Source organism: Antennarius striatus, chromosome 23, assembly GCF_040054535.1.
Source record: "Antennarius striatus isolate MH-2024 chromosome 23, ASM4005453v1, whole genome shotgun sequence".
Taxonomy (NCBI): Eukaryota; Metazoa; Chordata; class Actinopteri; order Lophiiformes; family Antennariidae; genus Antennarius; species Antennarius striatus.
The window spans coordinates 13422501-13444115 of NC_090798.1; the positions used below are offsets into that span (position 1 = coordinate 13422501).

The following is a 21615-nucleotide window of genomic DNA, read 5'->3' on the forward strand; positions in this document are numbered from 1 at the left end:
TTCATTGTCCCGTCAAGATTCTGAAAAGCATAAATCCTGTGGGAGTTAGGCTGAACTCCACCCCCACTGGGTGGAGGCCACACCCACAGTGGCTCCTAAAGTCCTGTCATCAGGGGAGGGGTCTCCAGTATTTCATCAATCAGGAGGGATTCAGTCCTGAGGGCCTCATATTTTAGACATCAATCGTGTGTGTGTGTGTGTATGTGTGTGTGTGTGTGTGTGTGTGTGTGTGTGTGTATGTGTGTGTGTGTGTGTGTGTGTGTGTGTGTGTGTGTGTGTGTGTGTGTGTGTGTGTGTGTGTCTTTGGGTGGCTCACCCTTCATTGTGTGTCTGATTCTAGGTCAGTCAAAGAGACTCCTCTATTTTTGTCCGTGTAATCCCCTCTAAGAATGCACACACACCACAGTGTGTGTGTGTGTGTGTGTGTGTGTGTGTGTGTGTGTGTGTTAATGCCTCCAGCACGTTACACACACTAATCCACACAGTCGACAGGACTGTCCAACACTTTGTGCTTCTTCCCTCTCTTCCCCAATCTCACACAAAACCACACACAGACTCATGCACACACACGCACACACACCCTCACACACACCCTCACACACGCAGTCACACACACCCTCACACACACCCTCACACACACCCTCACACACACCCTCACACACGCAGTCACACGTTCTTCTTGGTGTGGAGGCGCGTCACACACACAGTGGATACGTTCCCCCCAGGGTGCTGCTGCCTCCATGAGCACAGGCATGGTGTTAGGAGCAACGGGCCAGGTAAGCTTTGACTGACAGCTCAGCCTGGTTACCGCCGGCAACCGAATGTCTGCCTCCATCCTAGAGGTTTTGTGTTAGAACGTGTGTGTTTGTAGTGGAGGAGAATTCATGGTCCTCTGATGTTACCAACGCATCACTGGATGGATTCACGATGACGTTAAAATATTCACACTTGAGCTCTGGTGACTGGGGGGTGAGTGTGTTCAGTGTTCTGGTCTCAATCTGGGATTAAAGATGTACACGTGTGCCCCCCCTGTTTACGTGGTTAGAATTAGAACTCAGTGACCCCCCCACCGCTGTGACGGTTCTGGGTTCTTGTTCTCCTTCGTCCTACAGGCCAACACACACTATGACTCTAAAGTGATGCATGATGGTTACAGGATGTGGACACGTGTGGAGGCAGGTCCCCTCTTTAGGGATGAACACTTTGGGGGGGTGGTTGATGATGTCATCACAGCCACAAGCGATGCTGTGACGGCTCCATCCGATTGGTCCTTACGGACACTGGTGGTTCTACTGCCGTGTGTGTGTCTGATCAGCAGCGATGGACACACACACACACACACACACACACACACACATACACACACACACACACACACACACACACACACACACACACACACACACACACACACACACCGATGAGTGTGTGTCAGGAGGTCAGGAGGAGAGATGTGATGTGAGGAGAGATTAGAGTTCTCTCTCTCTCTCCAGCACACATCCTTGTTGCTAGGCAACGGGTGATTCATTCAGTGATGCTGCTCATCTAGTAAAACAGGTGAAATCCATCAAACCTGTTCTCCATTCAGAATCACATGTAGTATCTCTGGACATTAAATCATCTTTAGACTATTTGGACCAGAACCATTTCAGTGTTTATCATGTTAATGTTTCTCCTGTGAAGGATTGATCAGGGCTCTACCTGACCGGATTGATCAGGGCTCTACCTGACCGGATTGATCAGGGCTCTACCTGACCGGATTGATCAGGGCTCTACCTGACCGGATTGATCAGGGCTCTACCTGACCGGATTGATCAGGGCTCTACCTGACCGGATTGATCAGGGCTCTACCTGACCGGATTGATCAGGGCTCTACCTGACCGGATTGATCAGGGCTCTACCTGACCGGATTGATCAGGGCTCTACCTGACCGGATCGATCAGGGCTCTACCTGACCGGATCGATCAGGGCTCTACCTGACCGGATCGATCAGGGCTCTACCTGACCGGATCGATCAGGGCTCTACCTGACCGGATCGATCAGGGCTCTACCTGACCGGATCGATCAGGGCTCTACCTGACCGGATTGATCAGGGTGTGTCTGACCGGATTGATCAGGGTGTGTCTGACTGCCTTTACCTGAATGATACATGTGTGTGTGTTGGATTTGATGTGTGTGTGTGTGTGTCACTCCTGAACCACACACACACATTCTGGACTACAAGCAGCGTCCCAACAGGAAATGACAAATCGCTCTGTTGTTGGAGGCGTTTGGTTCACAGCCCCTGACACACATTATAGCTCAGCTCTGCAGCCAATTCGCTCGAATGGAAGCAGCGAGAAATCCCAGACCCTCCCCCAGAGGGTCCGAATATATACATACAAATTACACACACACACACACACACACACACACACACACACACACACACACACACACACACACACACACACACACACACACACACCCTCATGAGAGCAGGTCAGAGGTGAGCAGTTGCGTATGAACTGGACAGACGTATGTTGGTGTCCTGATGGGAGCCTGACTGTAAATAATGTGTTACTGGTTTGTTGAACCATGGGGGCTGGGGGTGTGGTCAGGCTCCCGGCGCCTCCTTGTCTGCCCCAAAATAAGACCTTCAGTTGTTGGAAAGCAGGCCTCAGGTGACAGGTGGGCGTCTCCACCCATACATTTTTTTTACATGAATTTGTATATATGAGCTTTAATTTGCATATTTTTTGATTAAAGCTGGAATTTTTTTGCATGCAAAATGCAGATGAATTCGTGTGATTGCGTACATCGGGTTATTCTACGAAATAAATATCAAAGTTCTGATGTGGAAGTCCAAGTGTATCAAAGGGTGAAGATGTTTTTCAGTTCTGATGATTTCAGGACTTCATTAAAATGTAAAGACACCTGTTTGTGTTGGTCTGCATTTAAACTTCATGCAAATACCTCTAATGGTGTCTGTCTAACCTGGTGTCTGGGGGTCGTGCTGAGACCATGGGGGGGTCACAAGTATTATGGAGCTGCACCTGATGCTCATTGTTGACTGTTGGTTGAGCTGTGTGTTCATGTACGCTGTTATTGATCCATCAGTATTATCTAAGATACACTCAAATGTTTTCTGACATCAGCAGTTTTTACAAGCTTTTAATCTAAGAACACCTGAGTCTAGAGTTTATTCTATAAATATGACCTGCTGACATGGTGACAGTCTCTCCTGGCTGTCCTTCACTCCTGCCTGCTCTGGACTAATTACCTGAGCTAACCAGCTCTGAGCCCTCAGGGGTCAGGGGTCAAGGCTCTGTCAGGGCCACAGTGCTCAGGTCCTGGACGCTGGGTCTGCATTTTGTGTAGGTCATAAGCTCCTGCAGGACTGAACTATGCTGAGGTAGCGGCAGCTGGAGGTCCACTAATCTCTGAGACCCTCAGCCGATTACTGATAGAATTCACAGCAGCTCCGTTAATGAAGATCTGGGTGAGATTAGTAACCAGCCAGAGTCTCAGGAGCTCCTGCTCTCAGCCTGTTGTTTAGGGTGAAGTTTAACATGAGCTACTAGTAATAGTTTGGGCTGTTTTTACTGTCTGGTTTTTGGCAATATTTTTATTTTATTTTTTTAACATGACACATTTTCTTCCTTTGGCAGCAGTTTTAACATATCAGTGAAACAACAAAGAAAGATTTACCATAGCTGTTTGATTAATCTGAATATATTACACATGACTGGTGTCGGGACTCCCAGAAAACAATTTTATTAGCAAAAAACCCCACAATATACCCAAGTAAAAAAAAAAAGGAAAAATGACCCATTTGCTTCCATGGCTAATTTATTATTTACTGTTCTGCTTTCATTCATATTCATTTTATTTTAATTTCTGAATGAACTTTAGATAATTTGTCACAGATAATTAAAGCAAAAAATTAAAAACTATTTTCTCATCTGCTTTAAATTTGAGATGTAATAACTGCTTCACATGATCCTACTTTTTGTATGGATGCAGACTTCTTTATCACATAATTCCTATTTATAAATCAACACTGACAGCATACCATTAGGACATGTCTCACCTGAGCTCCGGTTGCAGCTGGATGAGGAAACGGTGATGTTAATGATGAAGGTCTGCGGTTGTGTGGCTGGTGGTGGGGGTTCTGTCTTCAGCTGTAATACTGGGTCACACCACCAGGCGGCGCCATGGTCTTAGAAAGTAAAAGGGGTGAGGCCGTGGAGAGGTGACCAGGAGAGTCTTTGTGCTGTTGGGTGGAGACGTGGACACGGGCTGGACACGGGCTGGACACGGGCTGGACACGGGCTGGACACGGGCTGGACACGGGCTGGACACGGGCTGGACACGCGTGTCGGTCTGTCTGTGGGGTTCATGTGAACAGACTAGATGATGATTTTCTGGGTCTGGTGGCTGAAGTGGGACACGAGTGTTCATGTTTCCACTGGTGACCCACTAACATACTGGGACATGATCGGGGGCCCTCTCCTGCCCCTCGCTGGTGCTTCAGATGCCCTCCACTGGGTGGGGTGTCCTCAGCACCAGGGACAGAGCTTCTCTTACTAACGATCCCAGAGACTGCCCACATGTGGAGATAACGAGTAGTTTCACCGTTTTATCCCCCTAACGGTGTGTTTTATTGTGTGTGTTTGCGCTGGAGCTGTAATGTCTCCCAAACACCCAGTCAGGCCGTACCATGAAGGATTTCCTCACGGGGGGGTTGGAGACGAAAAGGTTTCCCCTCCGGCTCAGAGAAAAGTAGTTCCTCCCTCATCTTGTTTCCAGAGGATGTTTGCTGATGCTCCGTCCTGTGCTCCTCCCACTCATTCTGTGCTCCTCCCCCCTCTCTAATCCCCTCTTGCCCCTACCCCCACCTACCCCCGACTCCCATCCTGGTACGTGAGGAGTGGGAAGTCTTGTATTTGGTGAGGCTTCCCCGTTTCCCGTAGCATCTGCTGCTACCTCTGCAGTCGAGGTGGGAGGAGCTGTCTGTCTCTTTCCAGCCTTCCCATTGGTCACCAGTTTACCTCTTGGTGGCGTGCACTCCCCCCTCCCTCGCTCTCCCTCTCTCTCGCCCCCTGCTTCAGATGTAGATATACTGGCAGCAGGGAGGGAAGCTACGAGAATACTCCCTGCATGGGTGAAGACAGATGGTGTGTTCGAGGACTGGAGGAAATTAGAGCGCTCACTGTCCGCGTCCCACTTTCTCCTGCTCGTAACGGTCGGTCTCTAAGCAGAGAGTCTCATCGTGAGGTGTGGACTCGTCGGACGACAAGCCCAGTCAGGCAGCATCCTTGAAGAGGTCTTAAAGATTAGTCTTCTCCTGGTGGGGGCACCAACAGGGCACCATGGCTCACGCTGCAGCTCACATTAAGAAGGCCAGGTCCGAGATGGACCAGCCCCCCGACCTGAAGGCTCTGGAGAAAGCCAAAGAGAGACGAAGGCGTTCACGGGAACGGGCCGAACGCAAGCGAAAGGTACCGGGCAGACTCTCTGGAGTCTCCTCTCACCCCCCCACCTCACGTGGCCCCCTCACCGGTCACATCATCCCACTTCCAGCCATCCCTCCACCTCATTCATCACCCAGGAGTCACTTCACCTTTAGAGAATGAAGGAGACTTCATAACGCAGGACTGAGGAGGTGTTGGAACAGCGGCGGTCTCCTCCATGTTCATTATGGTCTGGCGCTAGTCGTCAGAGAAGACAGAGTCTGATCCGAGGAAACGAAATCTCTCCACCTCAAAGGAAAGTGGGCAGAGCCACACTTTTTCCTGTGATGCGTGTCATCAGTCCGTGACACCCCCCCCCCCAAAAAAACCCCCTGCAGACACACAGATCACTAGTGTGATTGTGACACGCCCGTACGATCGTTTGATCCCTGCCGTCACATCTTGTTCTCATCTCATCAAACGCTCTACCCATCATCCCACTCCTCATCCTGTCATCATCCACCTGCCGCAACATCATAAATGACCTCTGAACAACGAATGCATCGCTCCCTGAGCCCCCCCACGTGTCATTACCGACCCTATAGAGTAAACATAGCTGCGTCTGTCAGCCCCTGTGGATGGATTGTTCACCGGGTCTCACTGCCGCTGGTGCTCCGTGGTGTGAGCTGTGATGGTGATTATTAGTGCGGTGAATTATTTAATGGTGCAGTTTGAAACCACTTGAAACCACTTTAGGGTCACGATTATGTGCTGGGGGGATGTTTTCTCAATGGCTCTGGTAGTTTTTGCTTCATCAGGGAGGAAGACCTGCTTTAAGTCTCTAATATAGACTAAAGACAAGTTGGACCTTCCAGGACCTCCAGTCTGACTGGACAATGTAAAGAAACTGTTTTTCTTTAAAGCTGAACTGATGATGTCAATAAATTGATCACTTTATTTTGTAGAAAGATCAGTTATGTGTGAATAATTTGTGGTAATAACTGTTGGTAACGTGATGAGCGCTTCCTGGTCTTAGAGTGTGACCTGATGACTCGCCTCAGCTTCTGTCTTCCCTGTACAGGAAACGTGTCAGCCACTTCCTGTTTACCCGGTCGGTATACACAGAGTTCATATGTGCTTTAATGCGTTCATGGTTCAAGTCTGATCCATTCCTCCTGCTGCTAGCGAACCAGTCTTGTAATTTGAAGGAGGAGGCTAACGCTAACGATGTTAGCCGATGCCCTCAGGTGACCTCTGGATGGAGAGCTGTGGTGTGTTCAGGGTTCCTTCAGTCTCTCACCTACTACTGCCAATGTTGACTACACTGTCAGGGAGATTATCACTTGGGATTACACACACAAACACACACACACACACACACACACACACACACACACACACACACACACACACACACACACATGCATGCATGCCCACACACACGTTAAAGTGATTGATACATTTCATTGGGTGGGTTGGGGTTCCTGAGGCCCCACCTTTACATCAGTCGGTGAGCCCCACACACAGGTGGGCATCGGTGGGCGTGGCCTGGACAGCACACGGCTGAAGCATGTTGTTGTCACGTGATGAATCACAAAGCGGACGCGGCGCTGGGTTTCCTCCCCAACACGTCATCAGGCGTACATCAGCAGTTACATAAGGAAACAGGGACGAGTCCTGATTTGATCATCATGTAATGAGATGATTGGATGTTTTGTCAGAGACACCGTTTTCATTGTCATGGATCAAGAATGCTAAATATAAGCTAGTTTAGCTGTGACGTAATCACCTGTCAGGAGGGAAACACTTTAATCAGCCTGTCTGTCTGTCTGTCTGTCTGTCTGTCTGTCTGTCTGTCTGTCTGTCTGTCTGTCTGTCTGTCTGTCTGTCTGTCTGTCTGTCTGTCTGTCTGTCTGCCTGTCTGTCTGTCTGTCTGTCTGTCCAGTGTCTTTGTTACTAGACGCCAGTGAACAGAGGAGAGGTCAGTAGGGTTCTACGTGGGCTCAGGAGCTCTGATTGGTTGGTTTTACCCAATGAATAAAGGATGTTTCTGCTAACGCTGATGGAGTCGTTCCGTCCTGTGGAGGAGCTGATAAAGGAGGGATCTCCCTGCTTGGATTCATCAAACGGAATAAACTTTTCCATTCTAGTTCCTACTTGGCGTCATTTTAGGGTGTTTTGTTGTCGGAGTTGCTATGGAAACTGTGTGAAATGTAAAGTAGGTCAAGTTGACCAGAAGTTAACAGAAAGATAAAGAGATGAATGCTGGGTGAATTTAACTTTGCTCCCCAGCTGAATGTTTCAGGGCTGAAGGACGACCTGCAGAAAGAGAGCAGTGAGAGACAAAGAAGAGAGGTTCTGGGTGGGGTAGGAAGGGTGGAGGACATGAGGTGTCCCCCCTGGAGGGACGTCACTGCAGTGCCTCAACAGGGACAGCAAAACTGAATGGTGCAAATGAAAACTGCTCAAATTAGAAGAGTCTGAAAAGAACAAATGAAATATTCACACCTCAGCTACTCAAGTCCACGTTGAGGGAAAGCTTCTGAATCATTGAAACCTTTCTGGAGCTTCAGAGCAGCACAGGGTTCTGTTTAGTAGGTGAAGGACTTGTTCCAAAATATGAAAAAGGAAGAGAAAAACTGATACTTTTGTCAAGATGTCTGCAGATCCAGAGATCACCAGTTAATAAAACTCTAAAGCGTAACCAAACATCTCACCTGTCGACGTTGTTGCCGTGGTTTCCTCCAGGTTCACTGAAGTTACACACGAGTTGTGAGGTCTGGATACTTTGAAGTCCAATTGTTCTTGAACCCATCAGTGTCTCCAGGCAGAGAACTGAGTGTATGTGTAGGCAAACGACCGTGACACCTTCAGCGTGTCGTGTCTCCACAGTGATGCGGTTGCCGTGACTACAACGCCAGCTGAAAAGTTACCACCCGATTGTGTTTGTCTCCACGTTTCGTATGAAGCCTCATCCTGAACACTCCTGCACCTGATTAAATAGAATCTAACAGCTGAATGTGTCCCTCCCTTCATCCTCCATTCTGTCCTCTGGCTGTTTGTCTCCATCCTGTCTTCATCTGGAGGACAATGGAGACGGATGCTCTGCAGCTAATCCACTGCACGGCCCGCAGTAATCCACTGGACATTTGGTCCGGCTTGTTTTTATGGCCATTTGTGTTTCAGAGTATTTAAGTCTTAACCTCCTGACAGTATTAGCTGCTGGGTTTGGAGTAAATGGACCTCAGCGAGACAATAGCATTCAGGTCTTTATGCTTTTGCTTTGTGGACTTGATGCAAACTGAAGTAAGAGTGATTCTTCGTGGATGTTTATGCTGTTTATGTCAGATATTAAGAGGTTTGGAGAAAAGTAGTGAGGTAGTTCATCAGGAGAGGCGTCATACTGTTTGAAACACCTGCAGGCAGGTTTAAGTGGATATTCTCCGTCTATCACTATTTGTACTGTAGTTTGTTCTACTGCCATCGTCATGGTTACCCACTGCTGATCAGGGATGGATCAAATGCAGAGAAAGGATCTCCTCTTTGTGTCAGCTTCATTCCTTCTGCTGCAGATTCTGTTCATGCATTAGTTCCTATAGAGAGAACTCTGAAGTCTGAAGCTGGTCGACTTCTGGACAAGATGCACCAAGAACAGACCGTCCAGATCTTCATGCTTTGTTCATTATTTTAAGCCTTTTTTTGAAAAGAAAAAAAAAACAAAAAACAAGTTGTTAACATGATTTTACAAAGGCTTTTAAACCTTAAATTCACTAAAGGTTGTTCTCATGCTGGGAGAATATATTCTCTGAGGAACGAGCAAGAAATGCTCCTCAAAACTAAGTTCTAAGAGCAGCTTTTGTTGCATGAATTCCATAGAAGCAGCTTTTGGAACTGACGGTTGCTCCCCTCTGATGTATACCTGTAGATGTCCTACTTGATTCTAAGAACACTGATTGGTCTCTAGACCCACAAATACAGTTTGCAGCATCTGAAAAAAAAGTATAGTACCTGTACTGGTAATGGAAGTACAGCATTCCCTCGCTTATTCACGCTTCAAGATGTGCGGCTTTCCTACATCGCCTCCTGAACGTGTGTCTACGGATCTATGTTGTGACCAGATGGACGTTGGGGGACACTCCATCTCCTCCGAGTTACAACCAAAAACAAGAACGAGCTGCTGAAGAAAAACCTCATGATTACAGTTTGATGCAACACACACACACACACACACACACACACACACACACACACACACACACACACACACACACACACACACACACACACACACACACACACACACACACACACACACACACACACACACTACTTATGAATGTTGAGCATGAACCACTGTTTGCTGGACTGGGATTGACAAAATCCAGGATTATAACATTTATAATCTGCTGGCTGTGGAGCGATGGGACACGACTGCTCTGGAGAGTTGAAGACCATATCGCCATGGCAACCAGGCGGGGGAGAACCCACCGACAGCAGGGGGAACGCAGGTTGAGATGTTAGTGTTGCTGTTTTGGACCAGAGGACGGACCTGGGGGGTCCATGATGGTCGGGTTGACCCTCGGGGTTCTCCACGTCAGAAGGTCTGGACCGGTTCTTCGTCAGGTTATTCATGGAGAACATCACATCTTCAACACAACATGAACGTCTAATGTGTTGATGTGGAACCAGTAAACCCAGTTGGTTTGTCAACGCTATCCAGTGTGAAGCAGATGATTGAGGTTAGACCCCCCAGAGGAGCTCAGACCAATAACAGACTCCCCCTGGGTGAACAACCTCCAACCCCCTCCCATCAGAAGTTTATTTTACTTTAATGGACTTTTTAACCCTTTTCTCAACCGTTTATCGTTATAAAGAGCTCAGCCTCGTCTGCAGAAACAACTTCAGATGTTCCAGGATCCTCTTTAGTACCTGGGGCAATAGACCTGGGTATGATCGTGGTTACCCCCGCCACACATCCTTGGGGAGTATTTGATGAGAGTTTCATGGTGCTTAAAGAAAGTTCTTAATTTTGTCAGAAGCGCCTCCATAAATATTGTGTTGTAAACCGAGACAGGGCTCTTTAGCATCGGTCCGCTATCTTAAGCAGGTTCACCTCTCTGAGCAGAGCTTCATCTTGATTGATGGTCCTTGTGATGCTGAAGCTGTGGGAAGCAGCAGAGAAGCTGACTCAGATGAATTGGTCCCGCTGAACCGGGTCTAGGCCTTAGCGCCGGGACCTGGACTGTGTGTTTCTGCTGACCCTGTTTAGGGCATCAGCACCCCCCCAGAGACACGATGGGTTAGGGTTAGGGGTCGACTGCTGTTTCTGACACACAGGTTGGTTCCATTTACTTAATTCTACTGTCAGCTGGCTGCATTAAATATCATCCATCATCCATTTCTGGAAAAGCTTATCGCCATGGGTGGGGGGCGGAGGCTAACCTCCTGCCTCGATTGGGCAGGAAGTTACCAAACTGGGTGGTTAATAATATTAAATCAAGTAAAAATAATTTATAATTCATTCCAAAAAAAAAATTGGATTCAAATAATGATTAAACTGTATTAAACTGTCTGACATGAATCATCACACATCCATCATGTTGTTCCACGCTCGTGGATTCAACCAGAGGTTAGATTCCTCTCCCAGCGTCTCCAGTTGTGGGTGTTTGATGCTGCTGTTAAGGTGAAGAGAAGATGTGAGGCAACCTTAATGTTCCACTGAGACAAACTGGGACAAACCTGATAACAGGATCCAATCAAATGGACAAGGCTTCATGAATGTTTAAGACATGGAGTCACATGTGTGTCCTCTACAGCAGCGGGCCCCAACCCCCGGGTCATGGACCGGTCCCGGTCTGTGGGTCAGTCGGTACCGGGTCACACAGAAAGAATCCAGAACTTCCATTATTCCTGTTTTCTTTCTGATATTAAATTACTGCTAAACTGAGACTCCCGAGCTAACAGAACCAACAGAACCAACAGAACCAACAGAACCAACAAGAAACCAATTTGTAACGAAGACCCTGCTGATCAAGTTGACACACACTGAATCTTGATGATCCCCTGCCTCCATTTAGATGTTCCTTTGGATCCCCAACAATGGTGATAAATCAGGGTTTAATAGTTATCTTTAACAGCTCATCATTTCCCTTACATGCACTGACAGAACTACTGTTTGTCATAATTCAGGTGACCTTTTCCCAGAGGATGGGGCAGAAACACATTTTTTCTCCTATAAGGGTCGACAAAGACGAAGCCATTTCAGCAGATCTCTTTATTTCACGGCAAAAAGAAAAATCCATGCATAAACCTTATCTAAATCTGAGTTTCCATGGCAACCTGGCCTTCAATGACATGTTTTCTTCTTTTTCAAAGAAGGTGTGTTATATGTGTTCCTACCAGACAAACCCTGCTGTTCAGACTCCTAATTGAGATGTATTACAGTCAGGATAATTCCTGCTCTGCGTGTGCAGTAATGTGTTCTGTATGACTTCACCTCCTCTGCAGGGGGGCGTCGTTATTCTCCTTAACTTTTGCACCAGCTTTAATATATTGTTCTCTTGAAAGACCCGTTATTGTAGAATTGTGTTTATTGTTGGCAGGATGGAATTCATTCTGACAAAAGAAGAATATCAGGAAGTTTAGGAATGTGGAATTAAAAGAATTAGAACCAACTGGAGCAGGACGTGTTAAAACATCATTGGCTCCAGACACTGGACCCATAATGCACCAGGAGCACCCCTCCTCCGTCCTGCAGCCGGTCAGCCATATGGTCCATTGCTGGTTAACCCATCGGTGTGTACCCGTGCCCCCGCCTGGTGGGACACTAATCCACTGGGGGAGCACAGAGGAGAGGGAGGGGTTAACGGACAGGTGAGGACATGACGGTAGAGACAGAGGCTTTTGATTTGTAGAATAAATCCAGGTTGACCTTTGACTCCTCGGATCACACACACACACACACACACACACACACACACACACACAGCCGACACGCCATTGGCTGACAGCAGTAATTCAATGACTGTTGGTAAAAGCTGATTGTTTCCACGCGTGTCTGGAGGAGATGTTGAGCACATCGATCCAGGAGAAGGTTAAAGGAACCCAGAGGCCTGCTGGGGGGCAGCGGTGGACAGGTGTCTCTAGTGTGGAGCTAAACTGAACTGATGCTGGGGGGGTTTGTTCTAGGCTGGTGTTTCCTGACAGAGATAATGCTGTTTGGTGGATTCAACAAAAACAATCTACATTTACACTCTTTCAGTTTTGTCCTTTCACCTTTAGACTGGATCAATGCAGATGTTTTCACGTGTGAGGATCTTCACTGAAGGCGGGGCTCCTGACGTGTCTTTACTTCCTGTTTCTTTACTGGTTTCACCTCCAACGCCCATCGAACCGAAGTGTTGTGATGGAAATAGAAATCCCTGGCTCTGCTTCCGTGTCTGGATTCACTCCAGAGTTTAAATAGTTGTTCCTGAAACATTTCCAGCCGTTGAAACGTTAAACCAAACGTACTGAAGGCTATCGTATCGTTTTCTGTCCACCGACAAAGAAAATCATTTCATGACCTCTGGAAAAAGAATTAAAACATCACGTTGAGCTACAGGTGAACCTACAGGTGAACCTACAGGTGGACCTACAGGTGGACCTACAGGTGAACCTACAGGTGAACCTACAGGTGAACCTACAGGTGGACCTACAGGTGGACCTACAGGTGGACCTACAGGTGGACCTACAGGTGAACCTACAGGTGAACCTACAGGTGGACCTACAGGTGAACCTACAGGTGAACCTACAGGTGAACCTACAGGTGGACCTACAGGTGAACCTACAGGTGGACCTACAGGTGAACTCGGCTCATGTTGTTTGAGTTACGTCGGACTTGATCACACATAAATACACAGAAAATAAAAATCAAGTTGATGTGATTTTACTCTGAGTCTGTCCACCACATAAATTAATCCATCCATCCATTCATTCATTCATTCATTCATTCATTCATTCATTCATTCATTCATTCATTCATTCATTCATTCATTCATTCATTTTCAACCGATTGTTCCACTAATGGCTTATTATTGGTTGCTGGAGCCTATCCCAGGTGACTTCTGGGCGGGGGGGGCACTGGTGATGCCTCCTGGGTCGTCTCTTCCAGCGGGTGGACAGGGGTGTAGAGAACTCTCAGTGGTGCTTCAGGATGACGTGACCTTGTTAAACCAAACTGGAATTCAGGGCGAATGTTCTCATGTTCTCATGTTCTCATGTTCTAATGAACATGTCCGTGATATTTGAGCATGCCCCCCCCCCCCCCAGAGGTCACATGGCTGGTATCTTCATAAGAGAAGCAGGTCAGTCTTCTCAACTTCCCAGCTGTGGGTAACATACAGGACAGTCACAAAGTATCTGCCCCCGTATGGGGGGCAGATACTTTGTGATTTATATATTGAGATTTTTTTTAAAGAGTGTTATAAAGCGGTGTGTGAACATGTCACGTGATCATGTGTTTGGTTCCTTATTGTTCATTCATTCATTCATTCATTCATTCATTCAAAGAAAAGTCCTACGCTGATGTCATCAGTGGTTTCCGACACAATGCTAACTTTCTTTCCATGCTAACAGAGTGAATGAGGAGTGTTTATTTCCTACAGTGACACGATTGTCTGGTCTGTCCAGAGAATGCAGACATTTACCCCCCCTGTCAGGACCTCATACATAGTAATGGGTGAACCCGACATGTTGGCTGTGACACACGACCACCTTTAGCGACGCCTTCCACCTCAATCTTCCATTACACAGCATTATTTTATAAGTCAATAAACGGTCATGAAAAGGTCCGTGTGACTCTAATTTGATTCAGTTTGTCTGGATCGATGGTGCTGGGCTCTGGGCGGCAGCCTGACACACGTGTGCATCAGGAAAACACGCCTGTTCCCTTTAAACATCTCACAACATCAGGCTGAGGGATCACAATGTCGTTTTACACCAGTAGGGTCAAACACCTGATGATCAGCGCTCGTCAGAACGAACCATCCAGTTAGACCCGTCCAGGACCTTCAGCTTCTGACGGAGGAGGTCAGTTCACCCACAAACTCAAGTTCCATCATAGAAGCCAGCAGCGATGTTCAATCCTCCGTAACACACCTGTGAAACAGGGACTTGACAGATCAATAACTGAAAATAAATGAAGGTACACAAAATGACAGTTACATCTGTTGTCTGTGCTGTGGTGAAGCCTCCAGGTGCCCGATCAATACTGATCAATAGATCCAGTTGGTGTCATCATGTGTTCATTCTCACGCAGCTTTGTGTCAGAGGTTTGGTCTGGGGGGTGAAGCAGGTCTGAAAGGCTTCGGTCCACAGGGTGGCAGGATCTCCTTGTCTTCATGGTGATGGACAGAGGAGATCCCCACCCCACCCTCCGTCAGGGTGGGGCCAGCAGACAAGCTGCATGTTCAGTATTTTTTCTTAATGGTTGGTCTTGGGGAGGACTTCAAACTGTTAGGATGGATCAGTGTCCAGCCTAGGTTCAGATGAAGGTCACATGGGGGCAGGGCTCCACCAAACTAACTTCCATGGGGGGTCAGCACGAGAATGGGGTGTTCTGATAATAGAGTGCATCATCAAACACCTCACTGGGGTATTTAAGGGTAATAAGACGGGACTGTCATTGTTGGATGGGGGGGGGGTCTTTTCAGGTCTCATGATGAGAATGAAGCTTATCAAACCCTCATCTCATCTCATCTCATCTCATTTAATCTCATCTCATCTCATTTAATCTCATCTCATCTCAGCGTGTGTGTGATGACCCCTCCCCCTTCCTGTTTTGGCCTGCTGCCCCACGTCGGCCCCCCTCTGTCTGCCCCCTCTCCCTACATGCATAGCTGGACTGGTGGGTGTAAAAATAGCCTTGTCTCTGTAGTGGGGAGGGGGCGTTGGTCAGCGGTGGGGGGTTGGAGCGATGAGGCGATGCTGGCAGCAGTCGGGACACGGGTCCATCGGTCCAACAGGGACACGGGTCCATCGGTCCAACAGGGACACGGGTCCATCGGTCCAACAGGGACACGGGTCCATCGGTCCAACAGGGACACGAGCGCTGAAGGGAGGTGAGGCTTGGCCCCCCCACCCTGGAGGGTAGCCTGTCAGGGATTATCAGGGATTAGGGGTCTTCACATGATGATGGGCTAGACGGGTCCATCCTGCACCATGGGGAACACAGCCATGTGTAAGGTGTGTGGCTCGGACAAGGGGCTGCGGACAGGTGGGGGCCGGGCCAGCCTGGACCACAATGCTTTGCCAGAATACTACTGTGTGGAACACTTTCCTGTGGTACCTCCTGTAATGCTGGTAAGAACCTGACTAGAACCTTCCAGGTAACGGGGCGTGAATGTTTCTGTCAAGCCAACGCTCTGACGTCTTCATGTCTGGTGTTTTATTTTGGTGATCAGCTCTGATCAGTTTATCAGTCCAGGTTTGGTCAGGTGTGAACAGTTCTGGTGTTTAGCTCACGGTGCTCTGTTTGGGGTGTGTGTGTATCAGTGTGTGTGTAGGATGGGGTGGGGGGGTGGGGGTGTCAACTCTCCTCTTCCTTTAAAGGCCAGTGTGACATTCCCGTTCCTAAAGTATCTGTGTCCACCAGCATGAGGACCCCGGGGGCTCATTTACAGACGGTTAATGACTCTAACACCACGCCGCCGCCGCTGGGAGTACAGGCATTAATATAGCATCACAGAGAGGTGCTACATGCTATCTGTTTACTGGGTATTTATAAGATGCTCTTTTAATTAGGGGGCATTATGTGATCGTGTTTAATCTACCGTAATGACTTATTGTAACAAACTGGGACTCTAAACCACACGGCTAAAAAAAAAAAAGCATCCAAGATCTGCCAGTCAGCAAACAGGCTGTTTTTAACTTCATTTGGTCCTTTAAGGAGATTATGTTCACATTATAGGTTTGTATTCTATATCAAAGTGTAGTTACACACATGAACAACTACATAAATACATGGTAAAAAACTACTACCAAGATTTTATTGGGTATTTAAAAGTAGGATAGGCACATCCAGTTTTATTCATAAGAACACGACTTGGACCCTGCTTATTATTATTATTACATAATAATATATATTTATATATATGATATATAAGATATGATTTTTTTTTTAGAGATCAACTAAATTATAATAAATTATAGAGATGCGTGCTTTTATTTTGAAACTGCAGTGCAAAACGTTTGGTTGAACGTTTCTGTCAACCAAAGGACAACATCATGTTTTTGTTAGCCTAGCACACTTGTTAATGTCAGTGATGTTTCTTACTCATTTTTTATGAGACTTAAATGAGACTGATACGTTTACTTTATTGCTATATAAATAATATTAGCTATTTTACTACTAATGTAAAGAATTGTTTTGCAGTGTTTTTGAGCTGTTGTAGGAAACACTAGTACTACTGCTCTGACCTTTGAACTGGTTTCTATGGATCCTCAGGTACAGTCATTTCATTTGTCATGTGAACACATTTATTTTATGAAAAGGGAAACATTTATCATTTCCTTTTCAGAAACGTGGCGGTAGCTCACCTGGGGAGTTCTTCTCACGTCGTTCTTGTGACGCACACATCAGGTTTACTATTAGCATTACCGACAAACGCAGGAGCAGCATTCAGCTTTCAAACTGTTTCAAATAAAATTCGTCCTCATGTTTGGATTCCATAGAATTTAGAATCCTCTGACCCCCCAAACGCTGGAAACTGTTTTATACCAAAAAATCTCATTCTAAAAATTCTGTCAGTCTCCATGAAATATGATAGATGGTATTCCTTACGCTCACCATTAGCTTCCATTAGACAGAGGTATCTCATGTTCTCATCGATCTCTGCCAGCAGAACCGTTGTTCTCGTGTTCCTTCATCGGGGGGGGACCATAGTTTGCTCCCGAGAGGGTGAAAGGTCAGATAGAGGAACACGAATCTCCAGAACACCAGCGATACGGTGTGGTTTGATTCAGACTCTCCTTCAAAATAAAAGCTCTACTTTAGCTTTTAAGCTAAAATCATTAGCATGTGCCCGTTGTGAACAAGGCGTGGCAGGAAATAAAACAGGAATAACATCATGTTGGCAAGGAACCATCATTACAGCAAAAGAGAGACGTCTGAAGCAACAACACGAAAAGTGATTCATCTCACAGTCAGATCACACACACACACACACACACACACACACACACACACACACACACACACACACACACACACACACACACACACACACACACACACACACACACACACACACACACACGGGAATGACAGACGGTTCCAACGGGAGCAATACCCTCCATTATTTCATGTGCTTACTTTGCTAGCTCCGCTAACAGACAGGAAGTCTTGTTGTCATGGTTACCCAGAGAGGGCAGTGTTTGTCTCCATGGTAACAGGGAGAGGCTGCGATGCTCCCGGCCTGGGTACTGGTCTCTGACGGTGTTTCGTGTAGAGGGCTGGGTTCCATTACGGTGTCAGGTTTGATTGAGTCCAGACAGGAGCTGGACCAGAGGAGGAGACGGTTCTACTAGATACTGTAGGTACATGTGATGCAGTCAGTGTTGGCTAAGCTGGCTTTATAGACTTGTATTTATCTATTATCCTATTTATCACCGATAAAAGAACTTGTCAGGTGTTTTCTGAGCTTCAGCACCTTGAAAACATTTCTCCATCAGACACAAACGGACTAAACTCCGTATGAACTCGGTGAACTTATTCAAGATGTTTCTGAACTTATTGTGATTGGGATGTCAGTTCTTTCCCCATAATTTCCCCATAATCATTATACATTAAACACACATCTTACAGTAGCAGAGAGCTCATGTTTTTCTTATTAAGGAACACCAGTAATCAAATATGACAATTGTTCAGCGCCGTGAAGCTGATCAGAGGTCTGTGCTAAAGTCAGTTCACTTTAAAGCTTTGTTGGAAACATGCAGCGTGTCAGTCTACAATGTTCTCCAACATTAAACCAGCCAGACCTGAGTTCCGTCTCCAAACGTCCCAGAAGGCGCTGGGAGGTGATGCTGTCACACGTGGACGAGTAGAACCACAGGACCCGTTTAATGTGTTTGGAGTGAGAATAGAATGGAATAAAATAACTGTAACATCTCATTGTCATGACGATGGTTAAAAACTACTGATAATAATCGGTGGAAACATCGGCCATAGATCACGATAAAAACAGATCAAATGTTCACATTTTAAAAGTAAATAGTAAATCATATTGATTTAGTTCCATCTGTATCTTGAAATCCACATCTGTCTCTTAGGGAGACAGATTATAAAGAGTGTCGTCATAGTAACTAAAACTGTGTGCCGTACCTCCTGATAACACATATATACCTTAAAAAGTGTCAGAACTAAATGTGAACCTTGTGTGTCACCATACTTCGTCTGCTTTTTGAAGACCATTCTGTCAGAAAGAGAGAAATCACTAATATTGAAGTCTGAACTGTAATCTGTCTTTAATATGAACTGGACAGTTATGTTATGGACCTCTAGGGTTGTACTCATCATCATACAGAGGTAACCACTGATTTATTACCACACATTGAGGATGTGTGTGAGAGCAGAGCTGCTGTGACACACACTAAATGTGTGTGTGAAGTCAGCGCTGCAGAGTTCCTGCTCATCTCACCACAGCTCATCCTGGATGGTGACCTGTGGACAGACTGATGGAGGACACGTCTATCATGACTGTCTTCACTCACAGATTACTGTTCAACTTTACAGGAGACAGGAGATAAACATTAGGAACATGTTCACGTCTCCTTCAGAAGTACCAGCCATCACTCTCTTCACTGCTGCAGTATCTATGTGTGACCTCTGAATGCAGTAAAAATATATATCAGAGAGCTTTTTTTCTCCACTGGAGGAGCAGAGACCTGAGAGCTTCGAACAGCTGTGTCTGATTTAGCTTCATCCAGAGGAAACTGCTGCATCATTCTGCTGCTCGCAGTCTGGGCCGCTTTCCAAGTGTTGCTGTGTCAGCATCTAAGAACAGAGCATCCTCCAAGACCCTGAACATACAGATTAACACGCTTTAAAGACCCTGAACATACAGATTAACACGCTTTAAAGACCCTGAACATACAGATTAACACGCTTTAAAGACCCTGAACATACAGATTAACACACTTTAAAGAGAAGTTCAATTATGGAACAGAGATATCAGACTATCTTTAGTGGAATCTTCATTTAACGCAAATTAGTTTTCATTTCATTTGCTTACAGTGTGTATTTGCTGTAGGCCGGAAGATGCTGAATAGACAACAGGAAGCTAGTTGGGTTGGGTTCCATTCCAGTTGGGTTGGGTTCCATTCTAGTTGGGCTGGCATCTATTCCAGTTGGGTTGGATCTATTCCAGTTGGGTTGGGTTCTCTTCAAGTTGTGTTGGGAACTATTCCAGTTGGGTTGGGATCCATTCCTTACAGTGGTAGCTGAGGTCAAAGGGCTCCCAGACATGACATTGAGTCACAATTAATTCAACAACAGCTGTAATTGGCAGGTTAGACGCTGATGTTTTGATAAATGTTCCATTAAAGAGCAAACGTGTTGTGTATCAATATATTAACTGATTTGTTTTTTGTTTAAATGAAGTGAAATGAAATCGACTTTATTAATCCCCGTGTCTACTCCAGAACACCTGTGTCATGATGTGTAGGACTACACAGTGTTTGCATTAATGAAGCATTTATTTTAGGGATGCGACGGCGGTTTTAACTTTTTGTGGCTGATTTTTCTGACGGTATTTTTTCTGTCTCCTCCAGTCCGACAGTAACACCAGTTTCCTGCGAGCGGCGAGGGCGGGGAACATCGACAAAGTCCTAGAATATCTGAAAGGGGGAGTGGACATCAGCACCTGCAATCAGGTAACACCTTTCTCAACACACTCAGTGGTGCTACCTCTCATCAGAGGCTGCAGTGGTGATACGTTTACAGGTCTTTCTTAGCCAACAAGCTGACTCCCAGTTTCACCCACTGCTGTAGGTGTCAGTCTGGCGTGATGTTCAAGTCCAATCCAACATGTCTGGCGTGTGAACATGAAAACATGTGGCTAATCCAGCGTTAGTTTACAGATATCAGGCTCAAGCTGTCCTTTAATCTCCACATACATCCTGTCCCGCTGTGTGAAAGTGGTTCTGTGTTCCAGCAGCACCGTTTGATCGTGGAGAGTTTCTTTATTTAGGTCCAGTCATTATCTGGTCTCCTCTTAGCATTCCAGACCTGGATTGGGGGGACAGTGAGTTTAGGACTAAACAGACCAGTGGTTGTTTCCTGACTCATTCATTGAGCTCTCAGTTCCTTGTAGTTGTTCACACAGTCTAGAAACAGGGGTGTGAATGTGACCCCGTTTGATCCTGTGCAGGATGAACGGTTACAGAGAAGGTGTGAAGCTGGAGAAGACATTTTTATTGCTCAAAGAAAGGAAACAGGTCTCGACTATATGATTATATAATGTTATTAAGAATCAGATTATCTTTAACTTTGAGATTGCAGCACTGAATATTACCCAGCATTATCCTAATCAGTGCTAATCTCTACACTTTGGCTGAAGTCTTTAGAATCAGACGTTTCCTGACTGTTTGCTGCTTTCACCCTGATTAGACCTCAGTAACTCTCAGTAGCTGTGATGATGTTGTGTTTACACCTCTGCAGCTCAGAGAGCTCTCCAACATTTCTACATTAGTGTTGCACCTCCTCCCATTTGCACCCCCAGTCTAATTCATCAGACAGGTAATTGGGAATCGCCTCCTCCATGGTTTTGTTCATGTTAGCTGCTGGAGAGAGGCTGAGATCACGTGGATGGTGGAGGGGGAGCACCGGGTGTCTACACGATTAATGCCCCTGGGGGTCCTGCTAGAACAGTTAGTTCACCTGGAAGTTGTAACTCTATATACAGGAAGTAAAGGATTATCTAACAGACAGAAATGAGTTGTAAGACATCAGTACTCACATTCAAGATGTCTATTCAGAATGTGGGGGTTGTGTTTGCATGTTTGCACTGCGTGGTGTCTGATGGTGGAGAGTGGGCAGGTGGAACCTCACCTGTTGGGTACAGGCAATGCAACGCAAAGCAACGCAATGCAACACGATGCGATACAATACCGTGCAATACCAACAGTTTTTTCCTCGATAACT

The 21615-nt window shown here is 46.4% G+C and overlaps 1 protein-coding gene across 18 annotated transcripts in view; it reads left to right on the plus strand.

Moving 5' to 3' along the window:
• Positions 1–21615, plus strand: part of ank2b (ankyrin 2b, neuronal) — a 115970-nt gene that overhangs the window by 43661 nt on the left and 50694 nt on the right. For 15 of the 18 annotated variants that reach the window (XM_068307903.1, XM_068307904.1, XM_068307914.1 and 12 more), the window contains exons 1-2: positions 15420–15776; positions 20244–20345. In XM_068307903.1, the coding sequence (XP_068164004.1) occupies positions 15636–15776; positions 20244–20345 (243 nt within the window). In that variant the 5' untranslated portion in view covers positions 15420–15635. Of the gene's footprint in view, positions 1–572; positions 777–15419; positions 15777–20243; positions 20346–21615 lie in introns of those variants that run through there. The other 3 variants (XM_068307908.1, XM_068307907.1, XM_068307910.1) reach the window with 2 other exon arrangements.